At 42.5% G+C, this 21,828-nt stretch overlaps 1 protein-coding gene across 35 annotated transcripts in view; it reads right to left on the reverse strand.

Annotated features, from left to right (window-relative positions):
• MAP4 (microtubule associated protein 4) overlaps window positions 1–21,828 on the reverse strand; it is a 234,822-nt gene that overhangs the window by 8,664 nt on the left and 204,330 nt on the right. For 11 of the 35 annotated variants that reach the window (XM_056805211.1, XM_056805221.1, XM_056805215.1 and 8 more), the window contains 8 exons: window positions 19,878–19,975; window positions 18,749–18,970; window positions 12,756–12,936; window positions 11,482–11,541; window positions 11,031–11,344; window positions 8,759–8,890; window positions 5,816–5,908; window positions 303–384 (listed from right to left, as the gene is read on the reverse strand). In XM_056805211.1, the coding sequence (XP_056661189.1) occupies window positions 303–384; window positions 5,816–5,908; window positions 8,759–8,890; window positions 11,031–11,344; window positions 11,482–11,541; window positions 12,756–12,936; window positions 18,749–18,970; window positions 19,878–19,975 (1,182 nt within the window). The remainder of the gene's footprint in view (window positions 1–302; window positions 385–5,815; window positions 5,909–8,758; window positions 8,891–11,030; window positions 11,345–11,481; window positions 11,542–12,755; window positions 12,937–18,748; window positions 18,971–19,877; window positions 19,976–21,828) is intronic. The other 24 variants (XM_056805228.1, XM_056805227.1, XM_056805229.1 and 21 more) reach the window with 11 other exon arrangements.

Genomic DNA, 21,828 nt, shown 5'->3' on the forward strand with positions numbered 1-21,828 from the left:
GGTTAAAAAAAAAAAGAGTGGAGCTCTTTTTTCCCCATCCATGTTCCCATGTATTTGGCATCTGACTAGGTTCATGTCACACAAGTCTGAAGACATTTCTCCCCTCTCGGCCCCTCTGCTCAGCAGCCCAATGGCAGGGCTTCCTCTCTCTCCTGTCTGGAGTAAGTTGGGGGCTCGCATGTGGCATGAGGGTTGCCCTTTGCACACTCAGCCTCTAAAAGGTTCGGCATCACTGTTGTGGGTCCTAGCAGGGCCGTGGGAGCCGCAGGCCACTTCTCAGCCCAGGGAGAAAGAGAACTCACCAGGTTTGTGTTTGATGTTTGCTTTGGAGCCACACTTGGAGGCCACCTTGGAAATGTCCACTTTCTTGTTTTGTATCTGCACCTGGAGAGAACAGGAGAGAAGAAGGCACCTTAGGGCACGGTGCTGAGAGAGCTTTCAGGGGGGGCCTCGCCCTGATCTGCAGCTAAACTGACTCTCCCTAAAGCTTGCAGAGCTTCCCTCATGATGACTGGCCAAAGCCTTCCGAAGGCACAGAAGCGACAGAGGGGCAAAGACGTGTACGCTCGCCACCCAAGACTGACTTCTGTACTTTGACAGCACAGGAGATGGTTGAGCAGATGTCAGTGGACCAAAACAGTCTTGGAGAAGGTCTAGGAAAGGAGAAAGGACCACCCAGATGGTCTGGAACCTGCACCAATCAGCTCCTGCCCCAAGAGTCCTCCCTCGTAATTCATGGCCACAGTGCTTCCTTTGGCCGCAGGATGTGCAAGAGAACGAAAGGTTAGTGGGCAGGGACCGTTTCCGTGGTGCACCTGATGCCCAGGACCCAGGCTACCACCATCATGCTCAGGAAATTCCAGTTTGCTCCTCAGTCCCCCACAAAGACCACGGCCTACTCGCAGATTGCGCTCAAAGACCAGAGTATAGAAAGAACTCTCATTGCCCAAATACCTTTTCTGGCTCCCATCCAAGGAAGCCGCCAACACTGAACGTATCTGTGTCTCGGCCAGTGGTACAGATAATAAAGGAAAGTGTCGATTCCTTGTGTGAATTTTCACTCTATTACAATTGTGTTTGCTTCTAAATCCACATTTCTTCACCAGGTACATTTCATGAGGTCAGTCCCAGGCCCCAGATTTCATGAACACAATCCATCCCCTTTTCTCTTTGGTGAGACTGTTCCTCTCCGCAGCACTGCCCTTCTCTCGCCTTGCTGCTCATCTGCATCTTGTCTAGTGATAACTGGCCACCAGCGCCTAGGCTGGAGATGAGATAGGCCCCGGAGAGGGAGGTTGGTGGGGGAGGGAGGAGAGACGGACATGAAAGAGAAGACGCTATGAGGTGTTCTACAGTAACCGAGAAATATAATCCTAAAAGCACAACGCATGGCTGTTATAAGGGGAGTTGATAATAGGGAAAAAAAGGGTTGAATACAAATCCATGGGCAAGAGAATTTTTGAGATGGGATAGAGGAATTTTATGGGAGAGAACAGTTTGGGAAAATGACTATATATGTCATTAGAGAAAGACTAGAGAGAAAGTGCCAAGGAGTGTGGAAGAGGATCACTCCCTAGGTGGGGCTGTGTTCGTGTTAATAGGGCCCTCCAGTCTCATGTTCCCAAATGGAAGGCTGGCAGCCCTGCCCACTGGGCATATAATACCCCAAGGGGGAAAAGACAGAAATGTCCAAAATAATAATAGTAATAATATTAAAAGTAGTATTTTTTGTTGTAGCAAAATAGTAGAAACAAAGTAGATCCCCATCGCTGCTGTCAAGGAGCTCCCAGTCTAATAGACAAAACAGCATTTAAACAACTCTGGACCAGTAAGAAAAATGTAAGATGAATGGTGTGGAGCCTCTAATTGAAGATTAAGGGGATGGGAAAGGCTTTCTTGCAGAAGATGGGACTCCAGGGTAAACTTGAAGGAAGTCAAGGAAAACTGGAGATAAAAGATCAGAAGGGAGAGTATTCCAGACAGGGAAGAGGGGATAGTCAGTGAAAATGTTGAGAGTCAGAAGACAGGATATTCTATTCAAGGAATAGAAAGAAGTCAGTATTAGTAGACCATAGAGTACATGGAGGGAAATAAGATGGAAGAATAGAAAGGTAGAAAAGAACCAAGTTATAAATGGGCTTGAAAACCAAATAAAGGGTTTTATATTTGATTCTAAACAGAACAAGGAGCAACTGGAGTTTGTTGAATTGGGCTGGTGGTAGGTTGGGGAAGACCAGATATGGTCAGACTTTATTTGGAAACAAAAGAACCAATGGCAAGGGCAACTAGGTGGCTCAATGACTAGAGAGCAAGGTCTGGGGCCCCAATTTGGCCACAGATATGTCCTAGTTGTATGACACTAGGCAAGTCAAAAAGTCTAGCCCTTACTGCTCTTCTGCATTGGAATTGTTGATAAGTATTATTTCTAAGACAGAAGATAAAGGTTTAAAAAAAATGAGGGATAAGAGGGGAGGAAAAGTTAGACAGAAACTCAATCTCCAGTTTTTCACAAGGAAATTGTGGATAAAGGGCTTTCCAGCATGTGTGTTCACGCATGTATATATACAGGCAAACATGCATACATGGAAATGTCCTTGAACATCAAGCATATCATATCCTTGACTAGAGATTTTCTGGGCCCTTTCAGAGGGAGGAAAGAGCTGTTGGCCCTGATGTTGGTTTTGTCTCCAATATACCACATCCAAAAATCAAACCTTGCTATGGATTCTCCTAAGAATATGTTTTTCTAAATGTGCAAAATAAAATACATAGGATAATGAAGGAAATCCATATGTAAACCAACCTCAGATGTGATCCAAATTCATGGGCCCAGTAAAATTTATGGATGGACTCCTTCGGGGTATCTATGTAAAGCGCCCCTGCTTTAGGGAGGTGACATGAATAACTGACACATGATCTACAAAGGGGCCCCCAATAGTTCTTCCACTTTCCATTCAGGATCTGAGTGATGGAAACTAGCCTTTCAGTCATATCCTCAATACCTGGAGGTTCCAGGAAGGCAGGCATAATTAGGAATGAGAAGAGGTGGGCAGCCTCAATGGCAGCAAGGTCATTCAAGCAATGCTTACGTGGCATAATTCCTAGACCTCTCAGCATCTTGCTTTACCTGCATCATTTCAGCTCGCCAATACTCTTGCATTTAAAGTAACAGTTGTTAAAGATACGGGCTGGTCAAGGGAAAGATATAAAGCTACTAGAATTTTGTTCATCCTGACAAGATATTTCTACTAATCTTGCCAAAGATTGTATTAGCTTTTTGGATAGCCAAAAAACCTGCTGTCCAGCCAGATCTCCCAATTTAGTAGTTATACAACCAAAATTTTTAAGCTTAACTTGACATTTCTGAGTATACTTTTAGTCTCTGATTTTGTTAGTGTTAATGTGCCCTCACAAGGGGACACAAAGACTACAGCTTCTCTCTCATTTAGTAGACGGTCTTTGAGACTTGCTGTGGCCTAATATTTCATTGTCCTGCAATTACTCATCTTGATGATTGGCTTCTCCTACTTATCAAGGCTTAGTCCCTAAGGATAGATATGGTCTAGCACTAGCCTACATGCAGATTTTAGATTTATCATGATTACAATTCATTTTATTACATTTTGCCCACAATTCTGTTAAGTAAAACATTTCTGCATACTGATACAGCTACAAATGCAAATTGATTACAATCCCTTCAAGCTTGATCTCATCTACAAAATTGCTAAGCATTCCAACAATGCCTTCACTCAAGTAGATGGAGCAAATGACAGGTCATCAGGAACACTTTGGACCAGATCACCTCTCTCTGGAGTTCTCTCCTAGTTGTTATCAATCCATTAATCACATCTCAACTAGTTCTGAATGCCCCTGACTTTATCTGAACTATGTCATTCTCTCTGGCTTGTTCACAAGTCTATTGAGAAAGTCTTCATCAAATGCTGTACTGAAATCCAGGTATATAGGGGAAATGCTGTATTTACTATATTCTCTTGAGATATGAGCCTAATAATCTTGTTTAAAAAATAAAACGAAAGGAAGTTAATTGATATAACTTGTTCTTGATGAAGTTACTGATTACCATTTCCCATCCTAATGGCATCCAGATCACTCCTTTAACATTGTGTTCTGGAATTTTTCCAGGAATCAATTGACAGTTGAACATTCTAAAGAATCTATCTTCTCCCTTCTGAAAATTAGAATCACATGTGTTTATCTTCTATTCTCTGAAATTTTAAATATTGCCCAGAGTGGATCAGCATTCAAATGTCCAGGTTTGCTTTGAACTTTGAAATGAAGTTTATTTGGGTATTTCTGGGCCAAAGACAAAGGCTTATTTTGTGCAACTTCAGATATTCTTCAAATGCCTCCTCATTTATCTTAAGTTTCAACTACCTTTGAGAGCTGAATGGCTTGAAGCAAGTCATTAAAACCTCAGAGGGCTTCCCTTTCCTTATTGGGAAATAAAGGGTTTGGACTACAAGTGGGGTTCTTAACCTTTTTTATGTCAATGTGGTGAAAACTAGGGACCTCTTCTCAATGTATATTGTATACAATATATTCTATACAAATGTATAAATACATTGTATACAAATGTATAAAATAAAGTATGTAAGTTTACAAAGGAAAACATAGGTTAGTGAAAATAAAGGTGCAAATAGTTGACATCTTCATTATAAAGACATACTTTTTATCTTTATTCACCTGAAACCTCTGTAAGGACCACCAAGGGGTCCATGGACTCCAGGTGAATCCCTGAACTAGATCTCCCAAGTGTCTTTCATCTTTAACTCTATGACCCTGTGACATTTGAAATATCTAGCATTATTACAACCCCTAATTTAGATATCGTCACCTCAGAATTATTACACATCTACACTACTAAATCTTCTCCTCCACTAACTGTCATACATGGCACATGAAACTCCACAGGGAAACAAAACACACTCAGAGATTCTACCTGGCCACTCTCCAGAGCAAGAACGGGCATGTTCTTGCTCCAGAGCAAGCCGGGTCTCAAGAGTGGAAATTTCAAAGGAAAGGAGCATCCATGATGGAGGGGATGTTCTTTTTCATTACTATGCAGGAAGAGGGTGTTATCACCCAGAAATGGCAGCACTATCTTATAAGAATGACCTCATTTCCTTCCCTTATCGGGGTCTTGTGAATGAAAGGATTTGTGGGGTCATTTACCTTTCCAAGGTGCCACCCTTTCCATATGCAGAGTCAAGAGCTAGAAAAAGGTTATCTTAGGGATGCAGACCAGGGAAGGTTGCTCTGGGTGGGAGGATGCTCCATTGGCGCTGGCTCCTCCTGTTCAAAAGTACCACCCCCATGCACACCTTAATTTATGGTCTATTCTCACTTCTGTGTCTGGAAGCATGCATAGTAAGCTACATAAACAGAAATACCCAAGGGGCTGGGACCCTGCAGAGCCATATCCTTGGTGGGTAGACTTTTCAGTTCTTAACATCACTTGCTCTTTGTAAAACATTCATTTCTTCCCAGGCTTCTTCAGGGTAGCCAGAGGACTTCAGCTCTTTAATTTTCCTTATCTTTTCTATATCAAACAGAATTATCCCACATCATAAATGTTCTCCAAACAGTAACTGTAAAGCATTATCAGTTCTTATGCTCTTGCAAAGGCAGCAGAGGTCTCCGTTCGTAAAAAGTAGGGGATTAAGCTCTCTCCTGTGCCTTCTGACACTGCTGCACTTGTCCTAAGTGGAGAGCAGACTGCTATTCTCAGGTACCAAGGAATGCCACTCCGAGGGAGAGTTAGTAGAAAGACAAACTGTCCAGAGCCCATACTTACATTACCACCTCCAGGGACATGCTTAATATTGTCCTTGGAACCACACTTGGATTGAACATGGCTGTAGTTCACTTTTTTGGAGACTATCTGGACCTGGAGCGTTAGAGAATGGAAAAACAACACAAGGGGAGACGACTGGTTAGAACTGGCACACGGCGGACAGGGAGTCCACATAGGACAATTGTGACCAACAAGCAAAGAGAGTTATGTTAAAGCCTGAACCCATTCTCAAAGGAACAAAGAGAGGGGAGTCTGTAGAGGTGGAAAGAAGGGGAGAGGAGGAGACAGTAAACAAACAAGAATACGAAGAAGCAAACATGGTGGCAGTGGGGATAAGCTTAATGATCCTCAACTGTTCTCCCATCACCTGGGCCAGTTACTGACACAGGGCCCAATCCTAGTGCACATCCCTTCCTAGATTCATGGGATCATGAGACTACCTTGTGAGTACATTTAGCCTGGGTAAAAAAAATCACTTATTGGTCTCCAGGGCACCCTCAGACCTGGCCCTCCTTCCATTTCTACTCCCCAGATGCCCTATGCACCAACACTTGGCCATTATATGGCCATGCTTCATTTGCAAAAACTAATTGGCTCCCCTACATAAAGGTCCCAAAGGGGTGTTTTGCCATCCAAGAGCTGAGTACTTTGCTTCAACACTGAACTCCAGATCCCAGCTGCTCTGAAAAAGCAAAGACTGCATGGAAATTCATTGGGTACCAGTTAATTAGACACAAATCTGATGCCAACAGGAAGAGACATTGTTCAGCAATAAATGAACATGACCCCCAAAGCTCATGATATTTAAATAGCTGCATCCAAAATCTGCCTTAGACCGCTAAACACCAGCCAGAGGACAGACGTCAGCGTTAACATTATAAATGGCTTCCACACGCAGAACAACAAAATGCTGCTGGCCTCCAGGCCTCAACTGTGCTCAAGAGTTTTTCTCTACATTCCTCTCCAGTTCCGAATAAAGTCCCATGCCTTTGCTACTCTGGGTACTTTGTTGTATGCTCTTTGCCATTTCTGCCCAAAGAATCCTCTGCCGTAAACGTGGGAATTTTCAGCAGACGGTTGTGTAAGCTTCTCCTGGCATTGTCGTGGTGAGAAGAGCAGGCACCAGATTCCTCCCCAACCCACAGCCATGTAGAAGCCGTTCTGATCTAGAGGTAGAAAAGAATCGACCTCAAGGCAGAACTTCCCTTAAGCCGCAGATCACAAAATCACTCTTTCGTTTTAGGTCCCCAAGTCTTCCAGACTTGGTGCCTGTGGCTGGTACCCTCGTCCTTCCCAGGAGCTGAAGCCACTGCCAGAAGCTCCCCTCACAATGCCGGAGGCTCCACCAGAGATGTCCTTCTGGATTACTGACTGAAGGACTCCTGGATTTGGAGTCATGAGGACGGATACGAGTAACGTGCCCGCCAGTCATCACCTTCAGCGACTCTCCAAAGCTCTGTTCATCTTCCTCCACATCCCGTAAGGGCCACAGAGCGGGCGCCACTCGTGGCTGCTTCTCAGCCAAGGCACTGCTGCCGGCAGCCACAATGGATGGCAGAAGTGTCCACTGGCCAAGCAAGAGGATCCTAACAACTCTGAGGGCTTTCCTAGCGGATTCTCAATCCAGGGCTGGCTTTATATGCTGGCACCTAGAACACTGTGAGGCTTCGTTTGGGGGTCACCGAGGAGTGTCTGCTGCCGCGCTGTCAACACCTGTGTGGAATGGCCATGACTGTCCTTGGGATTAACTATGTGCCAGACAGAGTAGCCAGGTAGCACAGTGGATCTAGCACTGATCCAGAGCCAGACAATTACTGCTTAGCCGCAGGCAAGTCATTTAATCTCTGATTGCTTTAAGTTTCCTCAACTCTAAAATGGGGATAATAACAGCATCTACACCTCACAGAATTGTTGTGAGGACCAAAAGAGATATAAAACATTTATAAATGTTTATATGCTTATAAAACATTTACCACAGTGCCTGGCACATGGTAGGCTTTATAGAAATGTATATTCTCTATCCTATCCCAATGGGGAATTTTATGATATGGTTGGTACTTGGGGGTTCTAAGTAGCTCAGCAGACACAGTGCCAGCCCTGGACACACTGTATGACCGTGGACAAGTCACTCAACCCCTTTTGCCTAGCCTGTACTACTCTTCTGCCTTAGAACCAATACTTAGAATCAATTCCAAGAGAGAAGGTAAAGGTTTTGGAAGAAGCTCCCCTACCTATCGTACCACATATCATGGTGTTTATCTATTCTTTAATCCTCTTTATGGTAATAGGAAGTTTCAGTTTAGAAATAGTTTTTTCTTTCACCAGATTTTGGAAATCCTTAAGGTATCCAGCTGATAGTTTTCAAATTATAAAAATAAATCAAAACATTATTTTCCTCATCCCATCAATTGTTTAGTTTTTGACCTGGACATGTACCTGTTACACTTAGGCAATGCCTGGCTACCCTAAGGCCCCAGAAGAAATGGTGGCAGAACAGAGCGGTGCCCTCAGCTTGAACAACACGATTTTTTGGTATTGAGACAGCTCTCATCCTTTGGTCGGTTTGGGAAATATTTCTGTTCAAAAGAACTAATGCCTTTCTGCATCTCAGATGGAGGTTATGGAAAACTGTCATGGTAGTAGTGGATTTTTTACTTTTATTTTGGCTAAGAAGATATTCTTTATAGATTCAAAGTATTTCCTGTGATCTCCCCTAAATTTGTAGAGGAAGTCTGAGGAAGTGGGTGCTTTTAGCTCCATGTGATAGGTTTGCTGACAGTAGGAATCAATATGGAGAAGGGGACACAAAGGAAAAAAAGTGGGAGCCAGGGTGACAGAAGAAAGAAGTGTAATAGTTTGAGACAAGAAAAAGAGGCTCAGGGTAGAAGAGATGTTTTTCTGAGCCTCCATCCTCAACAGGTGAAAGTCTCAAACAAAACTCACTTTCCCAGTGGGCTGTTTTTGGACACTCTCTTTTGACTCAGCTGCTTTAAAGGTGGTGGCTGTTTTAGAGACTGCACTGGGTTCAGGTTTTCGTGCCGTACCGATGGCCTCTGTTTTTTTCTCTACTTTGGCCTAGATGGAGACAAATGGAGGGTGATTTCAAACCAAGAGCAGAGTCCAAACCTAGAGGAATGGGTCAGAGGAGACCAACTGAGCTGTCATAGCTGATAGCTCCTTTTTTGCAGGCAAAGGAGAGCAGGGAGGGGGAAGGAGGGAAGGGATCATTCCAGGGATGCAAAGGAAGAAGAGCCAAAACAGGTACACAGTGTCTCCCTCACTCCTAGGAAGGTCACAACAATTTCCAGGTAAAACACTGGAGAGGAAGGCAGGTAGATCAAACTAAAGAGATCCCCATTAATTCACCAAAGGACAGAGATTCCATGTGTAACTCTCCTGGGTAAAAGGTTTGTGGTCAGCCCTGTCCCCTTACCCATGACTTCCTGTCAGTAAATAAGAATATTCTGTGGATTCTATTCTGATTTCTCAATGGCAAGTACCAAGTCTGTGGGAACTGAATCCAGTGTCAATGCCACAAACTGATACAGGTTTATCTATTGGAGTCAAGGAAGATCTGGATTAGAATCCTACACATGTGCCCATGGACAAGCTATTTCCCCTGTCTGAACCTCAGTTTCTTTATCTGTAAAATCACAACACCTATGATACCTTTCTCATAGGGTTTTTAATAGGCTCAAATAATATATATAATATATATATTTATAAAATGTGTTGCAAACTTTAAAGTCAATAATTCTGTATGAGGCTGTTTTTAAAGAAAAGTTCTTTGTAAATCACAGAGTATTAAAGAAAATTCATCTGGCATCCTTCTCTTCCTCTTCTTCTCTATTCCTATATTCTGAAGGTAGGAAGGAGTTACAGCAGAAAGTAGCTGTAATATTCTGCCAGGTTGGCTAAGATTACACTAACTAACATTTACACTGGACCAAGAGACCAAGTCTAAGGAGGACAGTTGTGGAAACAGGCCCATATCATAAGTATACAGTGATGTTTTGTCATGGCCCTAAAAAGGGAATTTTGCAAATTCAGGTGGGAGGGATAAACCCCCAAAGAGAAGCTGTCCACCTGTCTGTTAAACTAGGGCCCTTTGTGATCAAGGAAAGCTGTTAGGGAAAACAAAATATAATAAACTTTCCATTCCCCACGCCGGGTGCTGTGAGGAATAAAAAGCCAAACAAAAAGAGGGGCGTATTCAATCTTTACTTTTATGGTCCTAGAAGAATCCTGGAGATTCATTCCACATGGCCTCAGTCCTGAGTGTGCCCAAAGTTATCAGCCTCTGAACTGAACACCCAAGCTGCACGCTGCTCCATCGTCACAGCACGCGGCCTGCCTCACCTTCGTCTCCATCCGGAACAACTTCGGACTGAAGGGACTCTTGTTTTTTTCTGTTTTACTGGGCTAAACTACACACTTTTTACTGGAAGGACTAAGGGCTTCCCCAGCCTGTCGGTGCCCTAATTAAGGCGATCAGGAATGCTTTTTCTTATTAACCTTAATAGCTTAAGAGAGGCTCTTCCCGATTCCAGTGTTTTATATACCGAGGCCTATGTCTGTCTGGGTTTAATAACCGATCTGGATAAGTGCCCCAAACAAAATTCCAGTCCGTTCAGAAGTCAAATTCAGATGTCAACAGAGGAAGCGAGATCCTCTTCTATATCACTCCATCCCTTCCAATTCCCCATTTTTTTCAGGAGGGAAGAAGGAAGTTTATAGAGTACTCACTAGAGGGCACTTACACTCTTGCTTCTGACTGAACCTATTCTTCCAGAAATGATAAATGTCTTGTCACTGGGATAAATGCTGAAGCGAAGTGCAAGATGGAGGAAGGAATGGCAACTGATCGCTTTTGTGGGAGAGAAATTCCCAGTATCCTGTTGGGAAACCAAAATCTGCTCCTTATTTTCTATCTTACTCAAGCAGGGAATCTGGATAACTGACCAGTTCAGAGAAATGAATTGGCCCCTTTTTCCCTTTTCTGTTTTATTTCCAACCCTTCTCAATAAATAAAAGCTTTCCCTTCTCTGTCTGGGAGAACTGATGGAGAATAACCCTTCAGAGCTGCTCCAAGCTGAAGCAAGACCCTTGCAAAGGATCAGTGGCTGGAAGAGGCAGGACGGGCAGGGAGGAGGGTGCTTATGCAGAGGGTGCCCCGGGTCAGCCCGAGAAGGAGACCCAAAGCAAAGGAACGTACCCGGCCTCCTCCTGGCTGGTGCTTGATGTTGTCTGTGGAACCGATCTTAGAACGGACATTCTTCAGGTCTGGGACAGAGATGCTCGTGGATGGACGGCCTGGCCTCGGGGCTACGGGATTTGGTTTAGCTGGGGCAGCCTTGGGCACTGCTGGCTTCTTGGTGTCCACAGAGGGGGTTGTGGAGGGCCTCAGGGTGGTAGGCCTGGGCTTGAGGCGGCTGGAAGCTGCCCCCGGCAAGGGTGGGCCCCCTGAAGACATGGTGTTAGTTGTCTTCGGAGCGGCAGCAGGGGCAGTCTTTGGACGACTCAAGTCTACTGGAAAAAAGCCAGAACAAGACAGCCAAATGAGATGAGGCAGAGCACGTGCAGGCTCAAGAACCACGCTGACTACATGGTTGCTGATCGATAACATTGATTAGGATCAGGAAGAGGGGAAGGGGCGATGCCATTACCTAGTGAGGACTTTGCAGTCGTCTTCTTGATGTCTGTCGGCTTTGCCTCGTTCCTGAGAGCTGCAAGGGAAACCACGTGGGTAAAGGTTCAGCTTTGGAAGTGAGCAATGTCTCACAAACACCCAGATATCTAGGCCAAAGACGGGCTGGGCCTCGCAGCTCCATCGCCATCTAAGTCCAGGAACATTTTGGGGGCATTTCTGGTACAGCCCTTCTGCAGAGGCCAGAACGTGACCCCCCACAGGACATACTTTGGTCATTTCTGCTGACCATCAATTGCATTTTCCTCATGAGAATACATAGGAGATAGACTTAGTTTCTACTCTAACACCCTTGGGAGAGCTGTGTACGAGTCACAACTTGTGCCAAGAAAATCTTCGCACATGATGAGGCTCCCACCAGCTCCTGGAGAACCAGGGACGGGCTCTTAGCAGATCATGGGGCATGAAAGGCTGTGGAAAAGCTCTGCACAACTCAACTTTGATTCAGTTTATCAGATTCCCCTGAGATGAAGGGAGTAGATCAGCTTCAGTAGTTCCTTAATTGAAAGTGGTTTTATCTTAGTTTTCATCCGCTCTTCCCCGAGTAGGAAGATTTTCCTCGGACAAAAGGCGCATTCAGCCTTATTTTGTTATCTACCCTAGAAATACAACGTTCGTTCAGACTCCCCACAATTTTAGGGTTGGGCGTCTCTCACTCAAAGAAGCCATTCTCCCGAGAATGGAGGGGCTGGGATATCAAGAGCACAAGGAGCAGAGGGATTACTGGAGCCTTAAACTACTCGCTTCATTTTTTCCCCCTATGAAGATAGCATTCGGGGATGTTAAAAAAGAGTTGGGTCTGCTCCAATTGGCACAAATAGTAATTCACTGAAATGAGCAAAGGGCAGTCACCATGACTTCATGCATCAATGGTTATTTTGAATGGGTAAAGCCCATTATACAAATGACAAGGAATTTCAGTGGACTAATTCCCAGGATTGCCTGTCCAAAAGTCCATCTGTTACCCAGGTAAAGGAGCCACCACCTTAATAAGGCTTGATGTTGTAAATATTTATTTTGAGCAAAGATATAAGCATGAATAGTCATTTCTGGTAGGCGGATGTTAAGATCAGTGGTTTCCTACCTGCTCCAGGGCAGTTTTACCCAGTTCATGGTTTCATGGTAACTGTTTCTAACCTTACTGACCTTACCTTGTGAGATGCCCTAATGGCTCCAATTGCAACACTGGAAAAGTCTGAGACTTGAAAATTTAAAATAGTGGATGATGCTTACAGGAAGGTTTCTTGGGAGGTGAAGAAGAGGTGCTTCTATTGGCTGGACCAGTTGTCATGGAAGAAGTAGCCACTGTGACGCGGGGGGTGGTTGGGGTACTCTTTGAGCCAGTTTTAGTAATGGTGGCAGAAGGAGATTTGGATAGTGGGGTCCTTTTCTCAGGGCTCTTTGCATCCGTAACCTGTTAACAAAGAAACATGGGTAAGGTGCACAGGTCAAGTACCAAGCTTTCAAAAAACTAGAAATTTAGGAGTAAATTAGGGGAAGGATAAGGACCTGGGGTAACAAGCTATTCATAGGGAAAAAAGAATGGCACCATGTATTCACAATAATACACTCTTGGTGAAACTAGGTTTCACATCAACTATTCTATTAGATTAACTGGAATTATGTTAAAAGCAACATCAATGCCCATAAAACTTTAACGTAGAGGTCCCACTATTGGGCATACACCCCAAGGTAGTACAAAGAACTAAACATAAAGTCATCTACCAACTGGGAAATACACAAGTGAGATGAAAGATTACTGTTCCATGAGAAACAATAATAAATATTTAGAGAAACATGGAAAAACTCATATCAACTAATGCTTATAAATATAAATAATAAATATCATACACTGTTTATGAATAATAAGGGCCAAGAAAACAATAAAAACAATGTAAATATTGTGGCACAATCTAATATAATGGACTTTGCTACTAGTACTAATGCAACAAGTCAGGGCACTCCTGAAGGACTTATGGGAAAGAATGCTATCCACATTGAGAAAAAGAACTATGGGAGCAGAAATGCAAAAGCAAAACATATGTCAACACTTATCACATGTATATATAGGCATGTGATTTGTGGTTTAGGCTTTAAAAGTGACTCTATAGCAAAAATGAATAAAATGGAAATAGATATCAAGTGATAACATTGGTACAACCCAATGGAATTGTTTCTTGGCTCTGGGAGGGAACAGAGAAGAAGGGAAGGAAGGAAAATGAATCATGGAAATATGGAAAAATATTTCAAAATAAAAAAAACAATGTAAATAGAATAAAACAAAACCAAGCACCATATTATTAAAAAGGGCAAGCTAGGATATGGAAAATAGTTGGGAAAAATGCATCTGTCTCCCATTTTTTCAGAAGTGGGAGACCATGGGTATAGAATATTGCATGTACCAAGAGATACAGTTGTATTTGCTGAACTGTGTTGTTCTTTTCTTTTTCATTTTTAATGCCTTTTTCAAGGCATGACTTGCTTTATGGAAAGGGAGAAGGGATACTCAGAAGAATAGATGCCAAAAATGAAAGACAAAGATTTTAAAAAGGAAATTGCAAGGTACTGTACTAATGTTAAAAAAAAAAGATGCCCTTGGTTCAAAATATTTTAGACAATGGACAAAAATTACTTGATTCTACCAAAAGTCAAATAATCAAAGGACAGACAAACAATGTTGAATACGAATTCACACTAATACAGCATATTTTGGTTAATAAAGTACTTTACTCAAAACTAGAGGAGTTGAATCTAAGTTTTATTATCATTGTCTTCATTTTAAAGGAGAAAAAAACTGAGGCCCTGTAATGTTAAAATAGTGAAGGTAAATCAGTTTTCTAGTTGAACCAAAGGACAACAAGGAAGTTTGCAAGGTAAACCAAGGTTGGTGATCTTACTTTGCCTCCTTCAAGATAATCCCCCTTACAAAAATTCCTCCCACATGATACTTTCTCCAAGGGAAAAGGAAACTGATTCAATCTCTCTCTTATTTTTTAAAAGATATTTTTTATTCTTTTTACATGGACTACATTTCCCACTGTGTCCATTTGCCCATCCATTTCCTCAGAGCCATTGCTTATAAGAAAAAATAAAAGTACAAATTCAGTAAAACTAGTCAATGTCTTTCTAAAATCCAACATCCTCTATGCAGTCAGTGGTTTTTCTCCTCTACAAAGAAGTAATAATCTTCTTGCATCTTTTCTTTGAAGTAAAGCACGGTCATCATAATTGGCTTCAAATGTTTTGTTGTTATTTCTTTCCATTTTCATAGTTGTAATCCTTATACATATTTATGAATATACACATGTACATGTGTGTGTGTTTCCTAGTTTTGCTTGCTTTATTTTTTATCAATTCATGGTCTTCCTGTGCTTTTATGTATTCACCTTATTTTTTACTTGCAATACATTAATATTCCATTATATTTCATGTCCCACCATTTAATCATTCTCCAATAAATGAACAACTACTTCATTTCTAGTTTTCTGCTATTATAAAAAGTATTGCTAAAATATTTGCATATATAGAGAGTCTTACTTTTTATCACTAACTTCTTTGGAATTTATGCCTATGAGTGAATTTCTTGGTCAGGGAGCCTAGACATTTGAGTCCATTTATTCCCATAATTCCAAAGTGCTTTCCAGAGTGGTTAGATGAATTGACAGCTCCAATAAAAATTCATGTTTCTTGGTCTTTCCACTATCCCTCTAACACCGACCAAGGCTAACTTTTCATAATTTTTTTCTACCTATTAGATGTGAGGTTAAAATATCAGGGTTGTTTTGAATGCATTTCTATTACTTTAAGTAAACTGGAGCATTCTTTCATATAGTTGTCAGCAGTTTGCAATTATGTTGAGAATAGTTTGTATCCTTTGACCATTCATCTATTGGAAGAAAGGCTTTGATTTTACATATTTGTTAGTTTCTTTTATGTGATGATTTTTGTTCCTACCAGCCATTTCCCTTTTAATCCAATTGCAGTACTTTTGTTCATGTAGTTTTTCAATTTCAAGTGCCCAAAACTGTCTGTTTTGTCTTTTGGAATCATATGTAACCTGAGTCTGAGAATTCTCCCTCTCATTATACTTGTATAAAGTATATGATCAGAGCCATCTAGGTCGCTCAATGGATAGATAGCCAGACCAAAAGGGGGGGAAGTCTTGAGCTCAAATCTGGCCTCAGATTCCTAGCTGTGTGACCCTGGGCAAGTCATTTAACACCCACTGCCTAGCCTTTACTGCTCTTTTGCCTTGGAACTGATGCTAAGACAGAAAGCAAGGGATTGTTTTTGTGTGTCTTTTTTTTTAAACCCTTACCTTCTGTCTTGGAGCCAATACTGTGTATTGGCTCCAAGGCAGAAGAGTGGTGAGGGCTAGGCAATGGGGGTCAAGTGACTTGCCCAGGGTCACACAGCTAGGAAGTGGCTGAGGTCAGATTTGAACCTAGGACCTCCCATCTCTAGGCCTGGCTCTCAATCCACTGAGCTACCCAGCTGCCCCCTTGTGTCTCTTTTAAAAAGCATGGGTTCCATATATCTTCTATCCGCTTATATTACGGATTTTAATTTTGTGGTCAAATTCTGGGAATTCCACCTCTTTTTATTTATAATATTCTTTATAAATTGTTTCCCTTGTTTTAGGTAGGATTTGTCTTCTCACAGACTAGCAATATTAGTGGCAAAAATCAATGAAAATTTAGAAACTAGGAAAAAAATTAGAATCATGGGGTAGGAAAATGAGGAAACAAAAGCTCAACATTGAAGGAGTATGAAGGGTTTCTTTAATTTTACTAAGGTCATGTTTTGATTTCTTTTAAGTTCTAGGCAGATGTTCATCCACATGGCTCTATCCGATCCATTTGGGGGCACAAGAGGACTGATTAAGGAGGAATGGGAAATCACTGAGAAAGAAAAGACCACAGGGAATATCTTGATAGTATCTGAAATGATGGGAAAGGGGGCAAGCAGATGGTTGGATCACACCTCCCACAGAGAGAATCAACACAACTGAAATAACAGTTGTAAACTTCCTTTTCAAAGGAAAAATGGAAGAGGGAAGCCCTTAAATTTAGATATAAGGCATGTGTATGTCTGTAGTTTTTCCCCTAAAATGAAAAAATACTTGGACTAAATGAATAGAGAAGAAGGGAAAGGGGAACAAGAGCAACTAGACACCAAATCCAGAGCCAAGAGCTTCCCTTTTGTTTGTTCTCAGAAGGAAATAATCATATTTGGAAACACAAATATAATAATAATAATAAGCAACAATTATTTCTTATTATTATTTGGTGCTGGTGGTGGACTTGTGATGAAATTGATAATATTAACTGTAGCTAGTATTTTTATGGTGATTTAAGGTTGCAAAATGCTCTTTAAAATATCATCTCATTTTATCCTCACAAAAACCTTGGAGATAGTAGGGTTTGCACCTGAGGACACCAAGGTTGAGGGCATTTGCCACAAGTCACAGTCTGAAGAGTTTGAGGCTGAATCAGAACTCAGCTCTTCATAATGCCAAGCCCAGTGCCCTCTAGCTGCCACAACAGTAAAGTGTTTTCTAGTTTTGAGATAAACGTGTTTTTGGAAGAAGAAATGAGGAGAATTTACCAGGGCTCTGCAATTCAACTCAAGTAACAGTTCCTGAAGGGAGGGCACATCATTTAAAGGAAAGCATTCAGTTATTCAGTTTTAATAAACTCAGACATATAGGTTTAAAATCTTAAAATCATGACTGTCTCCTGATGGACCAAAAGTCAGTCTTGGGAGTCCAGGAGTGTCAGTGCAGACAGGAGTTAGCTGAGCATCTAAGCCAAAATGACTGAGTGCAGCAGAGGCCCAGACTCCACAGAAGGAGCCAGGACCTGGGCTCTTCCCCCCTTGGGTGACTGGGAGCAATCCTAGGCACTGAGGGATGAGCCCAGACTCCAGCCGCTGGAAATCCCAGGCAGTCTCTACAGCAACTGACTGCAGCCTGTTCTACCCGCCTCCCTGTGGAGGGGGCGCTGGGCAAGGATAAAGGGGCTGCCGGGGGAGCCCATAAGGAAGGGGCAGACAGGAGGGCTCCTTGTGCCTCTGTCGGCTCCACACATATCTTATGGTTTAATCTTTGCGAGGACCTGGCGAGGGATACAGACAGCCAAAGGGCCTCATCACTCCAAGGAGCACGTGAGGTTTATTGTTCTAAAAGGCAAAGGGGTGCTCAGGCCTGCACGTCTCCCCTTTCGGAGTACTTTCAATTTAGGAGATCCCTGTGCCTCTCTTGAAGAAAAGGCGGCGTCTTGTGACCGAGGAGAATGGACTTTCTTGCCATGGGTCCTCAAACCTATTTTACAGGGTGGGAAACCATGTAGGAGGCATTCAATGACCAGGATAAACTTGCGGGACGGATGACTGGCAGAAAAGGGAATCTGGGCCTTTTTCTGCTACAATAGATGCCTCCTTAAACAGATAAAACAAATAACGGAATGGAGCGAGTAATTATATCTTCCAAAAATGGTAGAAATATGGCAAAAACAAAAACAAACCGCCGCAGGAGAAAATAGCCAGTTTAACTGTAGCAAAGGAGTTAAAGTAAAAGTGAGAAACATGAAGTTGGCCCCAAACAAGGAGCTGTTTCTGCATATTAATAGGTCTATGGAACCTGAGGGAGAGAGCCAATAACAAGGCAAGTTCTGTACACATGGGGCCTCTTCCTTTTCCTTTTCCATACAGTTATGGAGCTCTAATTTCTGGGGATTAGAAGGAGAATCAAAAAGATTGAAGGCAATGCTCTTAAAGGCACCACCAGACAACACGGTCCGTGCACAAGGTGAGTTTTTTAGTGTTAAGATGTAGCAAATGAAATCGTGAAATGCAACGCCGTTACCGAATGGCGACTGGTCTCTGAGAAGGGATGGCTCTAAGGCCACGTCGTTCCTTGGGCTGGCGGCCTGGGCATAGCCCGAGCTGTCCCCCTCAAACATACAGGGACCACAGAAAGTTCAAAGTAGAACAGAGCCCAGAAAGGAGGTTAGGAAAGATACCACCGATTCACAGCTGCTCTAAACTGCCCCCCAATGGATTATAAAGCCACACTCAACTCAACCACCTTGTCTCCCCCACATCAAAGCCAACCAACCATAAAGGCCAGCTATCTCCTGCTCTCTGGTCCTTCCATGAAAGCAGTGGAGCTCCCCAACCGATGGGGAAGAGAGCCCTTTGGGGGCGTCCTGTGGGTGATGACTTACCTTTGGTTTTCCATCTCTTGAGATTAAGGAAGAAGCCCGGGTGGCAGCCGTGGCAGCAGCAGGTCGTTTGGGTGGGGCAGCTGGCGCTAGGCCTGGAGCAGGGCTCATGGGCTTTTTACTTGGGCCACCAGGAGTGGTGGCAACCGGCCGCTTGGGGGTAGGAGTGGGCACTGATTTGGTTTTCGGTGTAGCAGTCTTTGCAGATGGAGTAGTGGTTGATGGCTTTAGGTTCGTTGGTTTATGGTTTTTGTTTTTTGTTTTAAGATAAGCATCCAATGATATATATACGCACACACACAGAAGAACAAAAACAAAAATTTTTTAAAAAGCATAAAGAGCATATTTCAAAATTAAATTGCAAGCAATGAGGACATATAAGAAATGATTCTTAGAGCAAAATGAAAATCAGCATTCTGTTTTCTGAATTCAATAAATTAAACTAGAATACAGGTAAGAAAATGGGGAATCTATCTAGCAATGTGATTCATTTAACGTAGATTCAAAATGTAAATGTTAGTAAATTTAAAGTATCAACCATGGAAATCCTAAAAATGTACTAACATTTACATTTTTAATTCAATTTATTTTAAACCATGCAATCACTGTGCCATTGTCCCCTTAAACGCCAAACTTTTAAATGCATAAACCCAATTATGACCCACCTAAAATGCCAGTTGATTTCTCATAAATACTCTAAAATCAACCATTTCTTTTTTAAAAGAATGAGAGCAATATCCTACACTGTTTCAAAAGAAATTCAGGATGATGAGAATAAACACGTAAGGTTTTTTAAGCATCTCAGTGACATCAATTTTGTTGATTTTTTAAAAAACCCTTATGTTCTATCTTAGAATCAATACTGTGTATTGACTCCAAGGAGAGTAAGAGAGGTAAGGGCTAGGCAATGGGGGTTAAGTGACTTGCCCAAGGTCACATAACTAAGTGTCTGAGGTCAGATTTGATTCCAGGACCCTCTATCTCTACACCTGGCTCTCAATCCACTGAGCCACTTCACCTCAGAAGTTCAGAAAACAGAACTTAAACTCGTGGTCTGAACAGCAAAAGAAAATCTCAGATATTGAAAAAGAAATTTGTATAAGCAGGATACATTAGAAATTCTTGTACCTACCTTTGTTTTCTTCTCAGGGCTTGGGGGGAGCTCCTTGTTCGGAGGAGCAGTGATGTCATTTCCATTCAAATTCACAGAGGACTGAACTTCTGGTTTGGCTGTTCCAAAAGGAAAAAAAATTATGCTAAACAAATGTCTGTTTCACCCATTTCGCTGCTGAATTGTGCTTTAAGGCCCAATGGAAGAGGACCACTAACATTTTGTTCAGAAAACCAAAGGGCTTCTGCTGCCTAAAGCTGAGAAGACTTGGAGTTCTTTTCATTGTGAAGAGAGCTGGTTTTAGATACCGGAGATGACTGCGCCTTTCCAGGGGGGGAGAATACAACCTGACTGGGTTTTACACAAATGGCCAATTGATGGTAATGGCCCTTGCTGTTAGGTTCCCCTTCCCTAGAGGCCCAAAAAAGAAAGTTTGCCACCAAATGCTGGCTCCATGATACACAAGGGACAAAAACCTCTTCTATTAGTACCTATCTTCTAGAATGAAAGCAATTAAAGAGATGGGAGGAAAGCCAGTCGTTCATCCAGTTTACCACACTCCTTGCCTTATAAAATCCCTATTTCACAGTAGGATGTAGAATTAACCTGTCCCAATTCTAGAAATGACCCAGATTCCCAACAGGAGCATCGAAACTCATTTTACACACACACACACACACACACACACACACACACACACACACACACACACACACACACACACACGTCAAAGAACCATGGATTAGACAAGGATATGCTCAACAGTAGTTCTCTGAGGAAAATACCCTAAATTTAAAAAAAACATCCCTCTTTTACATGGGGCTTATAAAGATTCTATTTAAGTCCTAAGAATTTCTTGGTATTTGCATTCGGTATTCATTTCTCAGGATGGTGCAGCCCTCTAGAACCAGCTCCTATGAGATGAAGTGTTCAGCTCCTTCCAGTTCCTGTCTCTCTGGTCCTTCTCCCAAATGTGGTTTAACAAAGGATCAGTACAGACCCAGAAAAATAGCAGCTAGGAGCCCGTGTAATCACCAACTCAGCAAACCTTTTTCTCTCCGTTTCTCCCTGGCCCTTTATGGGGTACCTGAAGATATTGCATGACAGTAATAAACAGCTGGCTGTACATTCTCCTGGCACAGGTAAGCGTGTCGTGATCCGTTCAATGCTCACAGAAAACTAGTTCAGGGCACAGTTAACTTGACGGTCATACAAAATGGCACCTGTAATGGGTTGCCATTGCCAGGAGGCCAGACAGACCTTCCTGGAGTGAGGGAAGAAAAGCGTACAATACATGCTCCTCCACTGGCATTTAGGGCTTTTTCCCACTTCACAGAAAACAAATCAATCACAAGATGAAGTCTGTTACAGACCTGAGGGAAGTAGAAATGAATACATCTAACTTTCCGATTCTATGTTACTTTCTTTCCAACAAGGTGTTTGTTCCCGTGCCTTGGATGCATTTGCTCACTTTGACATCCCAAATAGCTGGCAACAGTCTCTTTTGAGATATACTTCAAGAGTTACAAAAACATGGTTCATCTACCACGAAGACAAAAGGGCTGCCTCACACCCCAGAAAGGTATCAGCCCTCTGCCAAAGAGTCACTTTGTAAGTTTTTAAGGCAAAGCTTATGCCACCTAAGCCATTTCTTATGTAACCAAGAACACACATGCCTGATTTGAAATGGAAAGTCTCTTGTCTTTCAGTCAAAGGCACCACACTGAACTGGAAGACCCTGTTCCTTCCCTCCCGCCTTAGTGGACACACTGGGTTCTTCTGGAAGACATTAACTGACCGCAAGCTAAAATTTGAGAACAACTTCATAGCCATAGGAAGGCCACTGCCTGATTTTAAAGAACCAGCAAGAACACAATAGAATGAATTCATTAAATAGCATCATCATCAATGAAAGGCTATGTGGAGCCTCAGCTCTGGAAGACCCAACCATTAGTGAACAAGCAAATCAATT

The sequence above is a fragment of the Monodelphis domestica genome, chromosome 7 (assembly GCF_027887165.1).
Source record: "Monodelphis domestica isolate mMonDom1 chromosome 7, mMonDom1.pri, whole genome shotgun sequence".
In the NCBI taxonomy this organism is placed as follows: Eukaryota; Metazoa; Chordata; class Mammalia; order Didelphimorphia; family Didelphidae; genus Monodelphis; species Monodelphis domestica.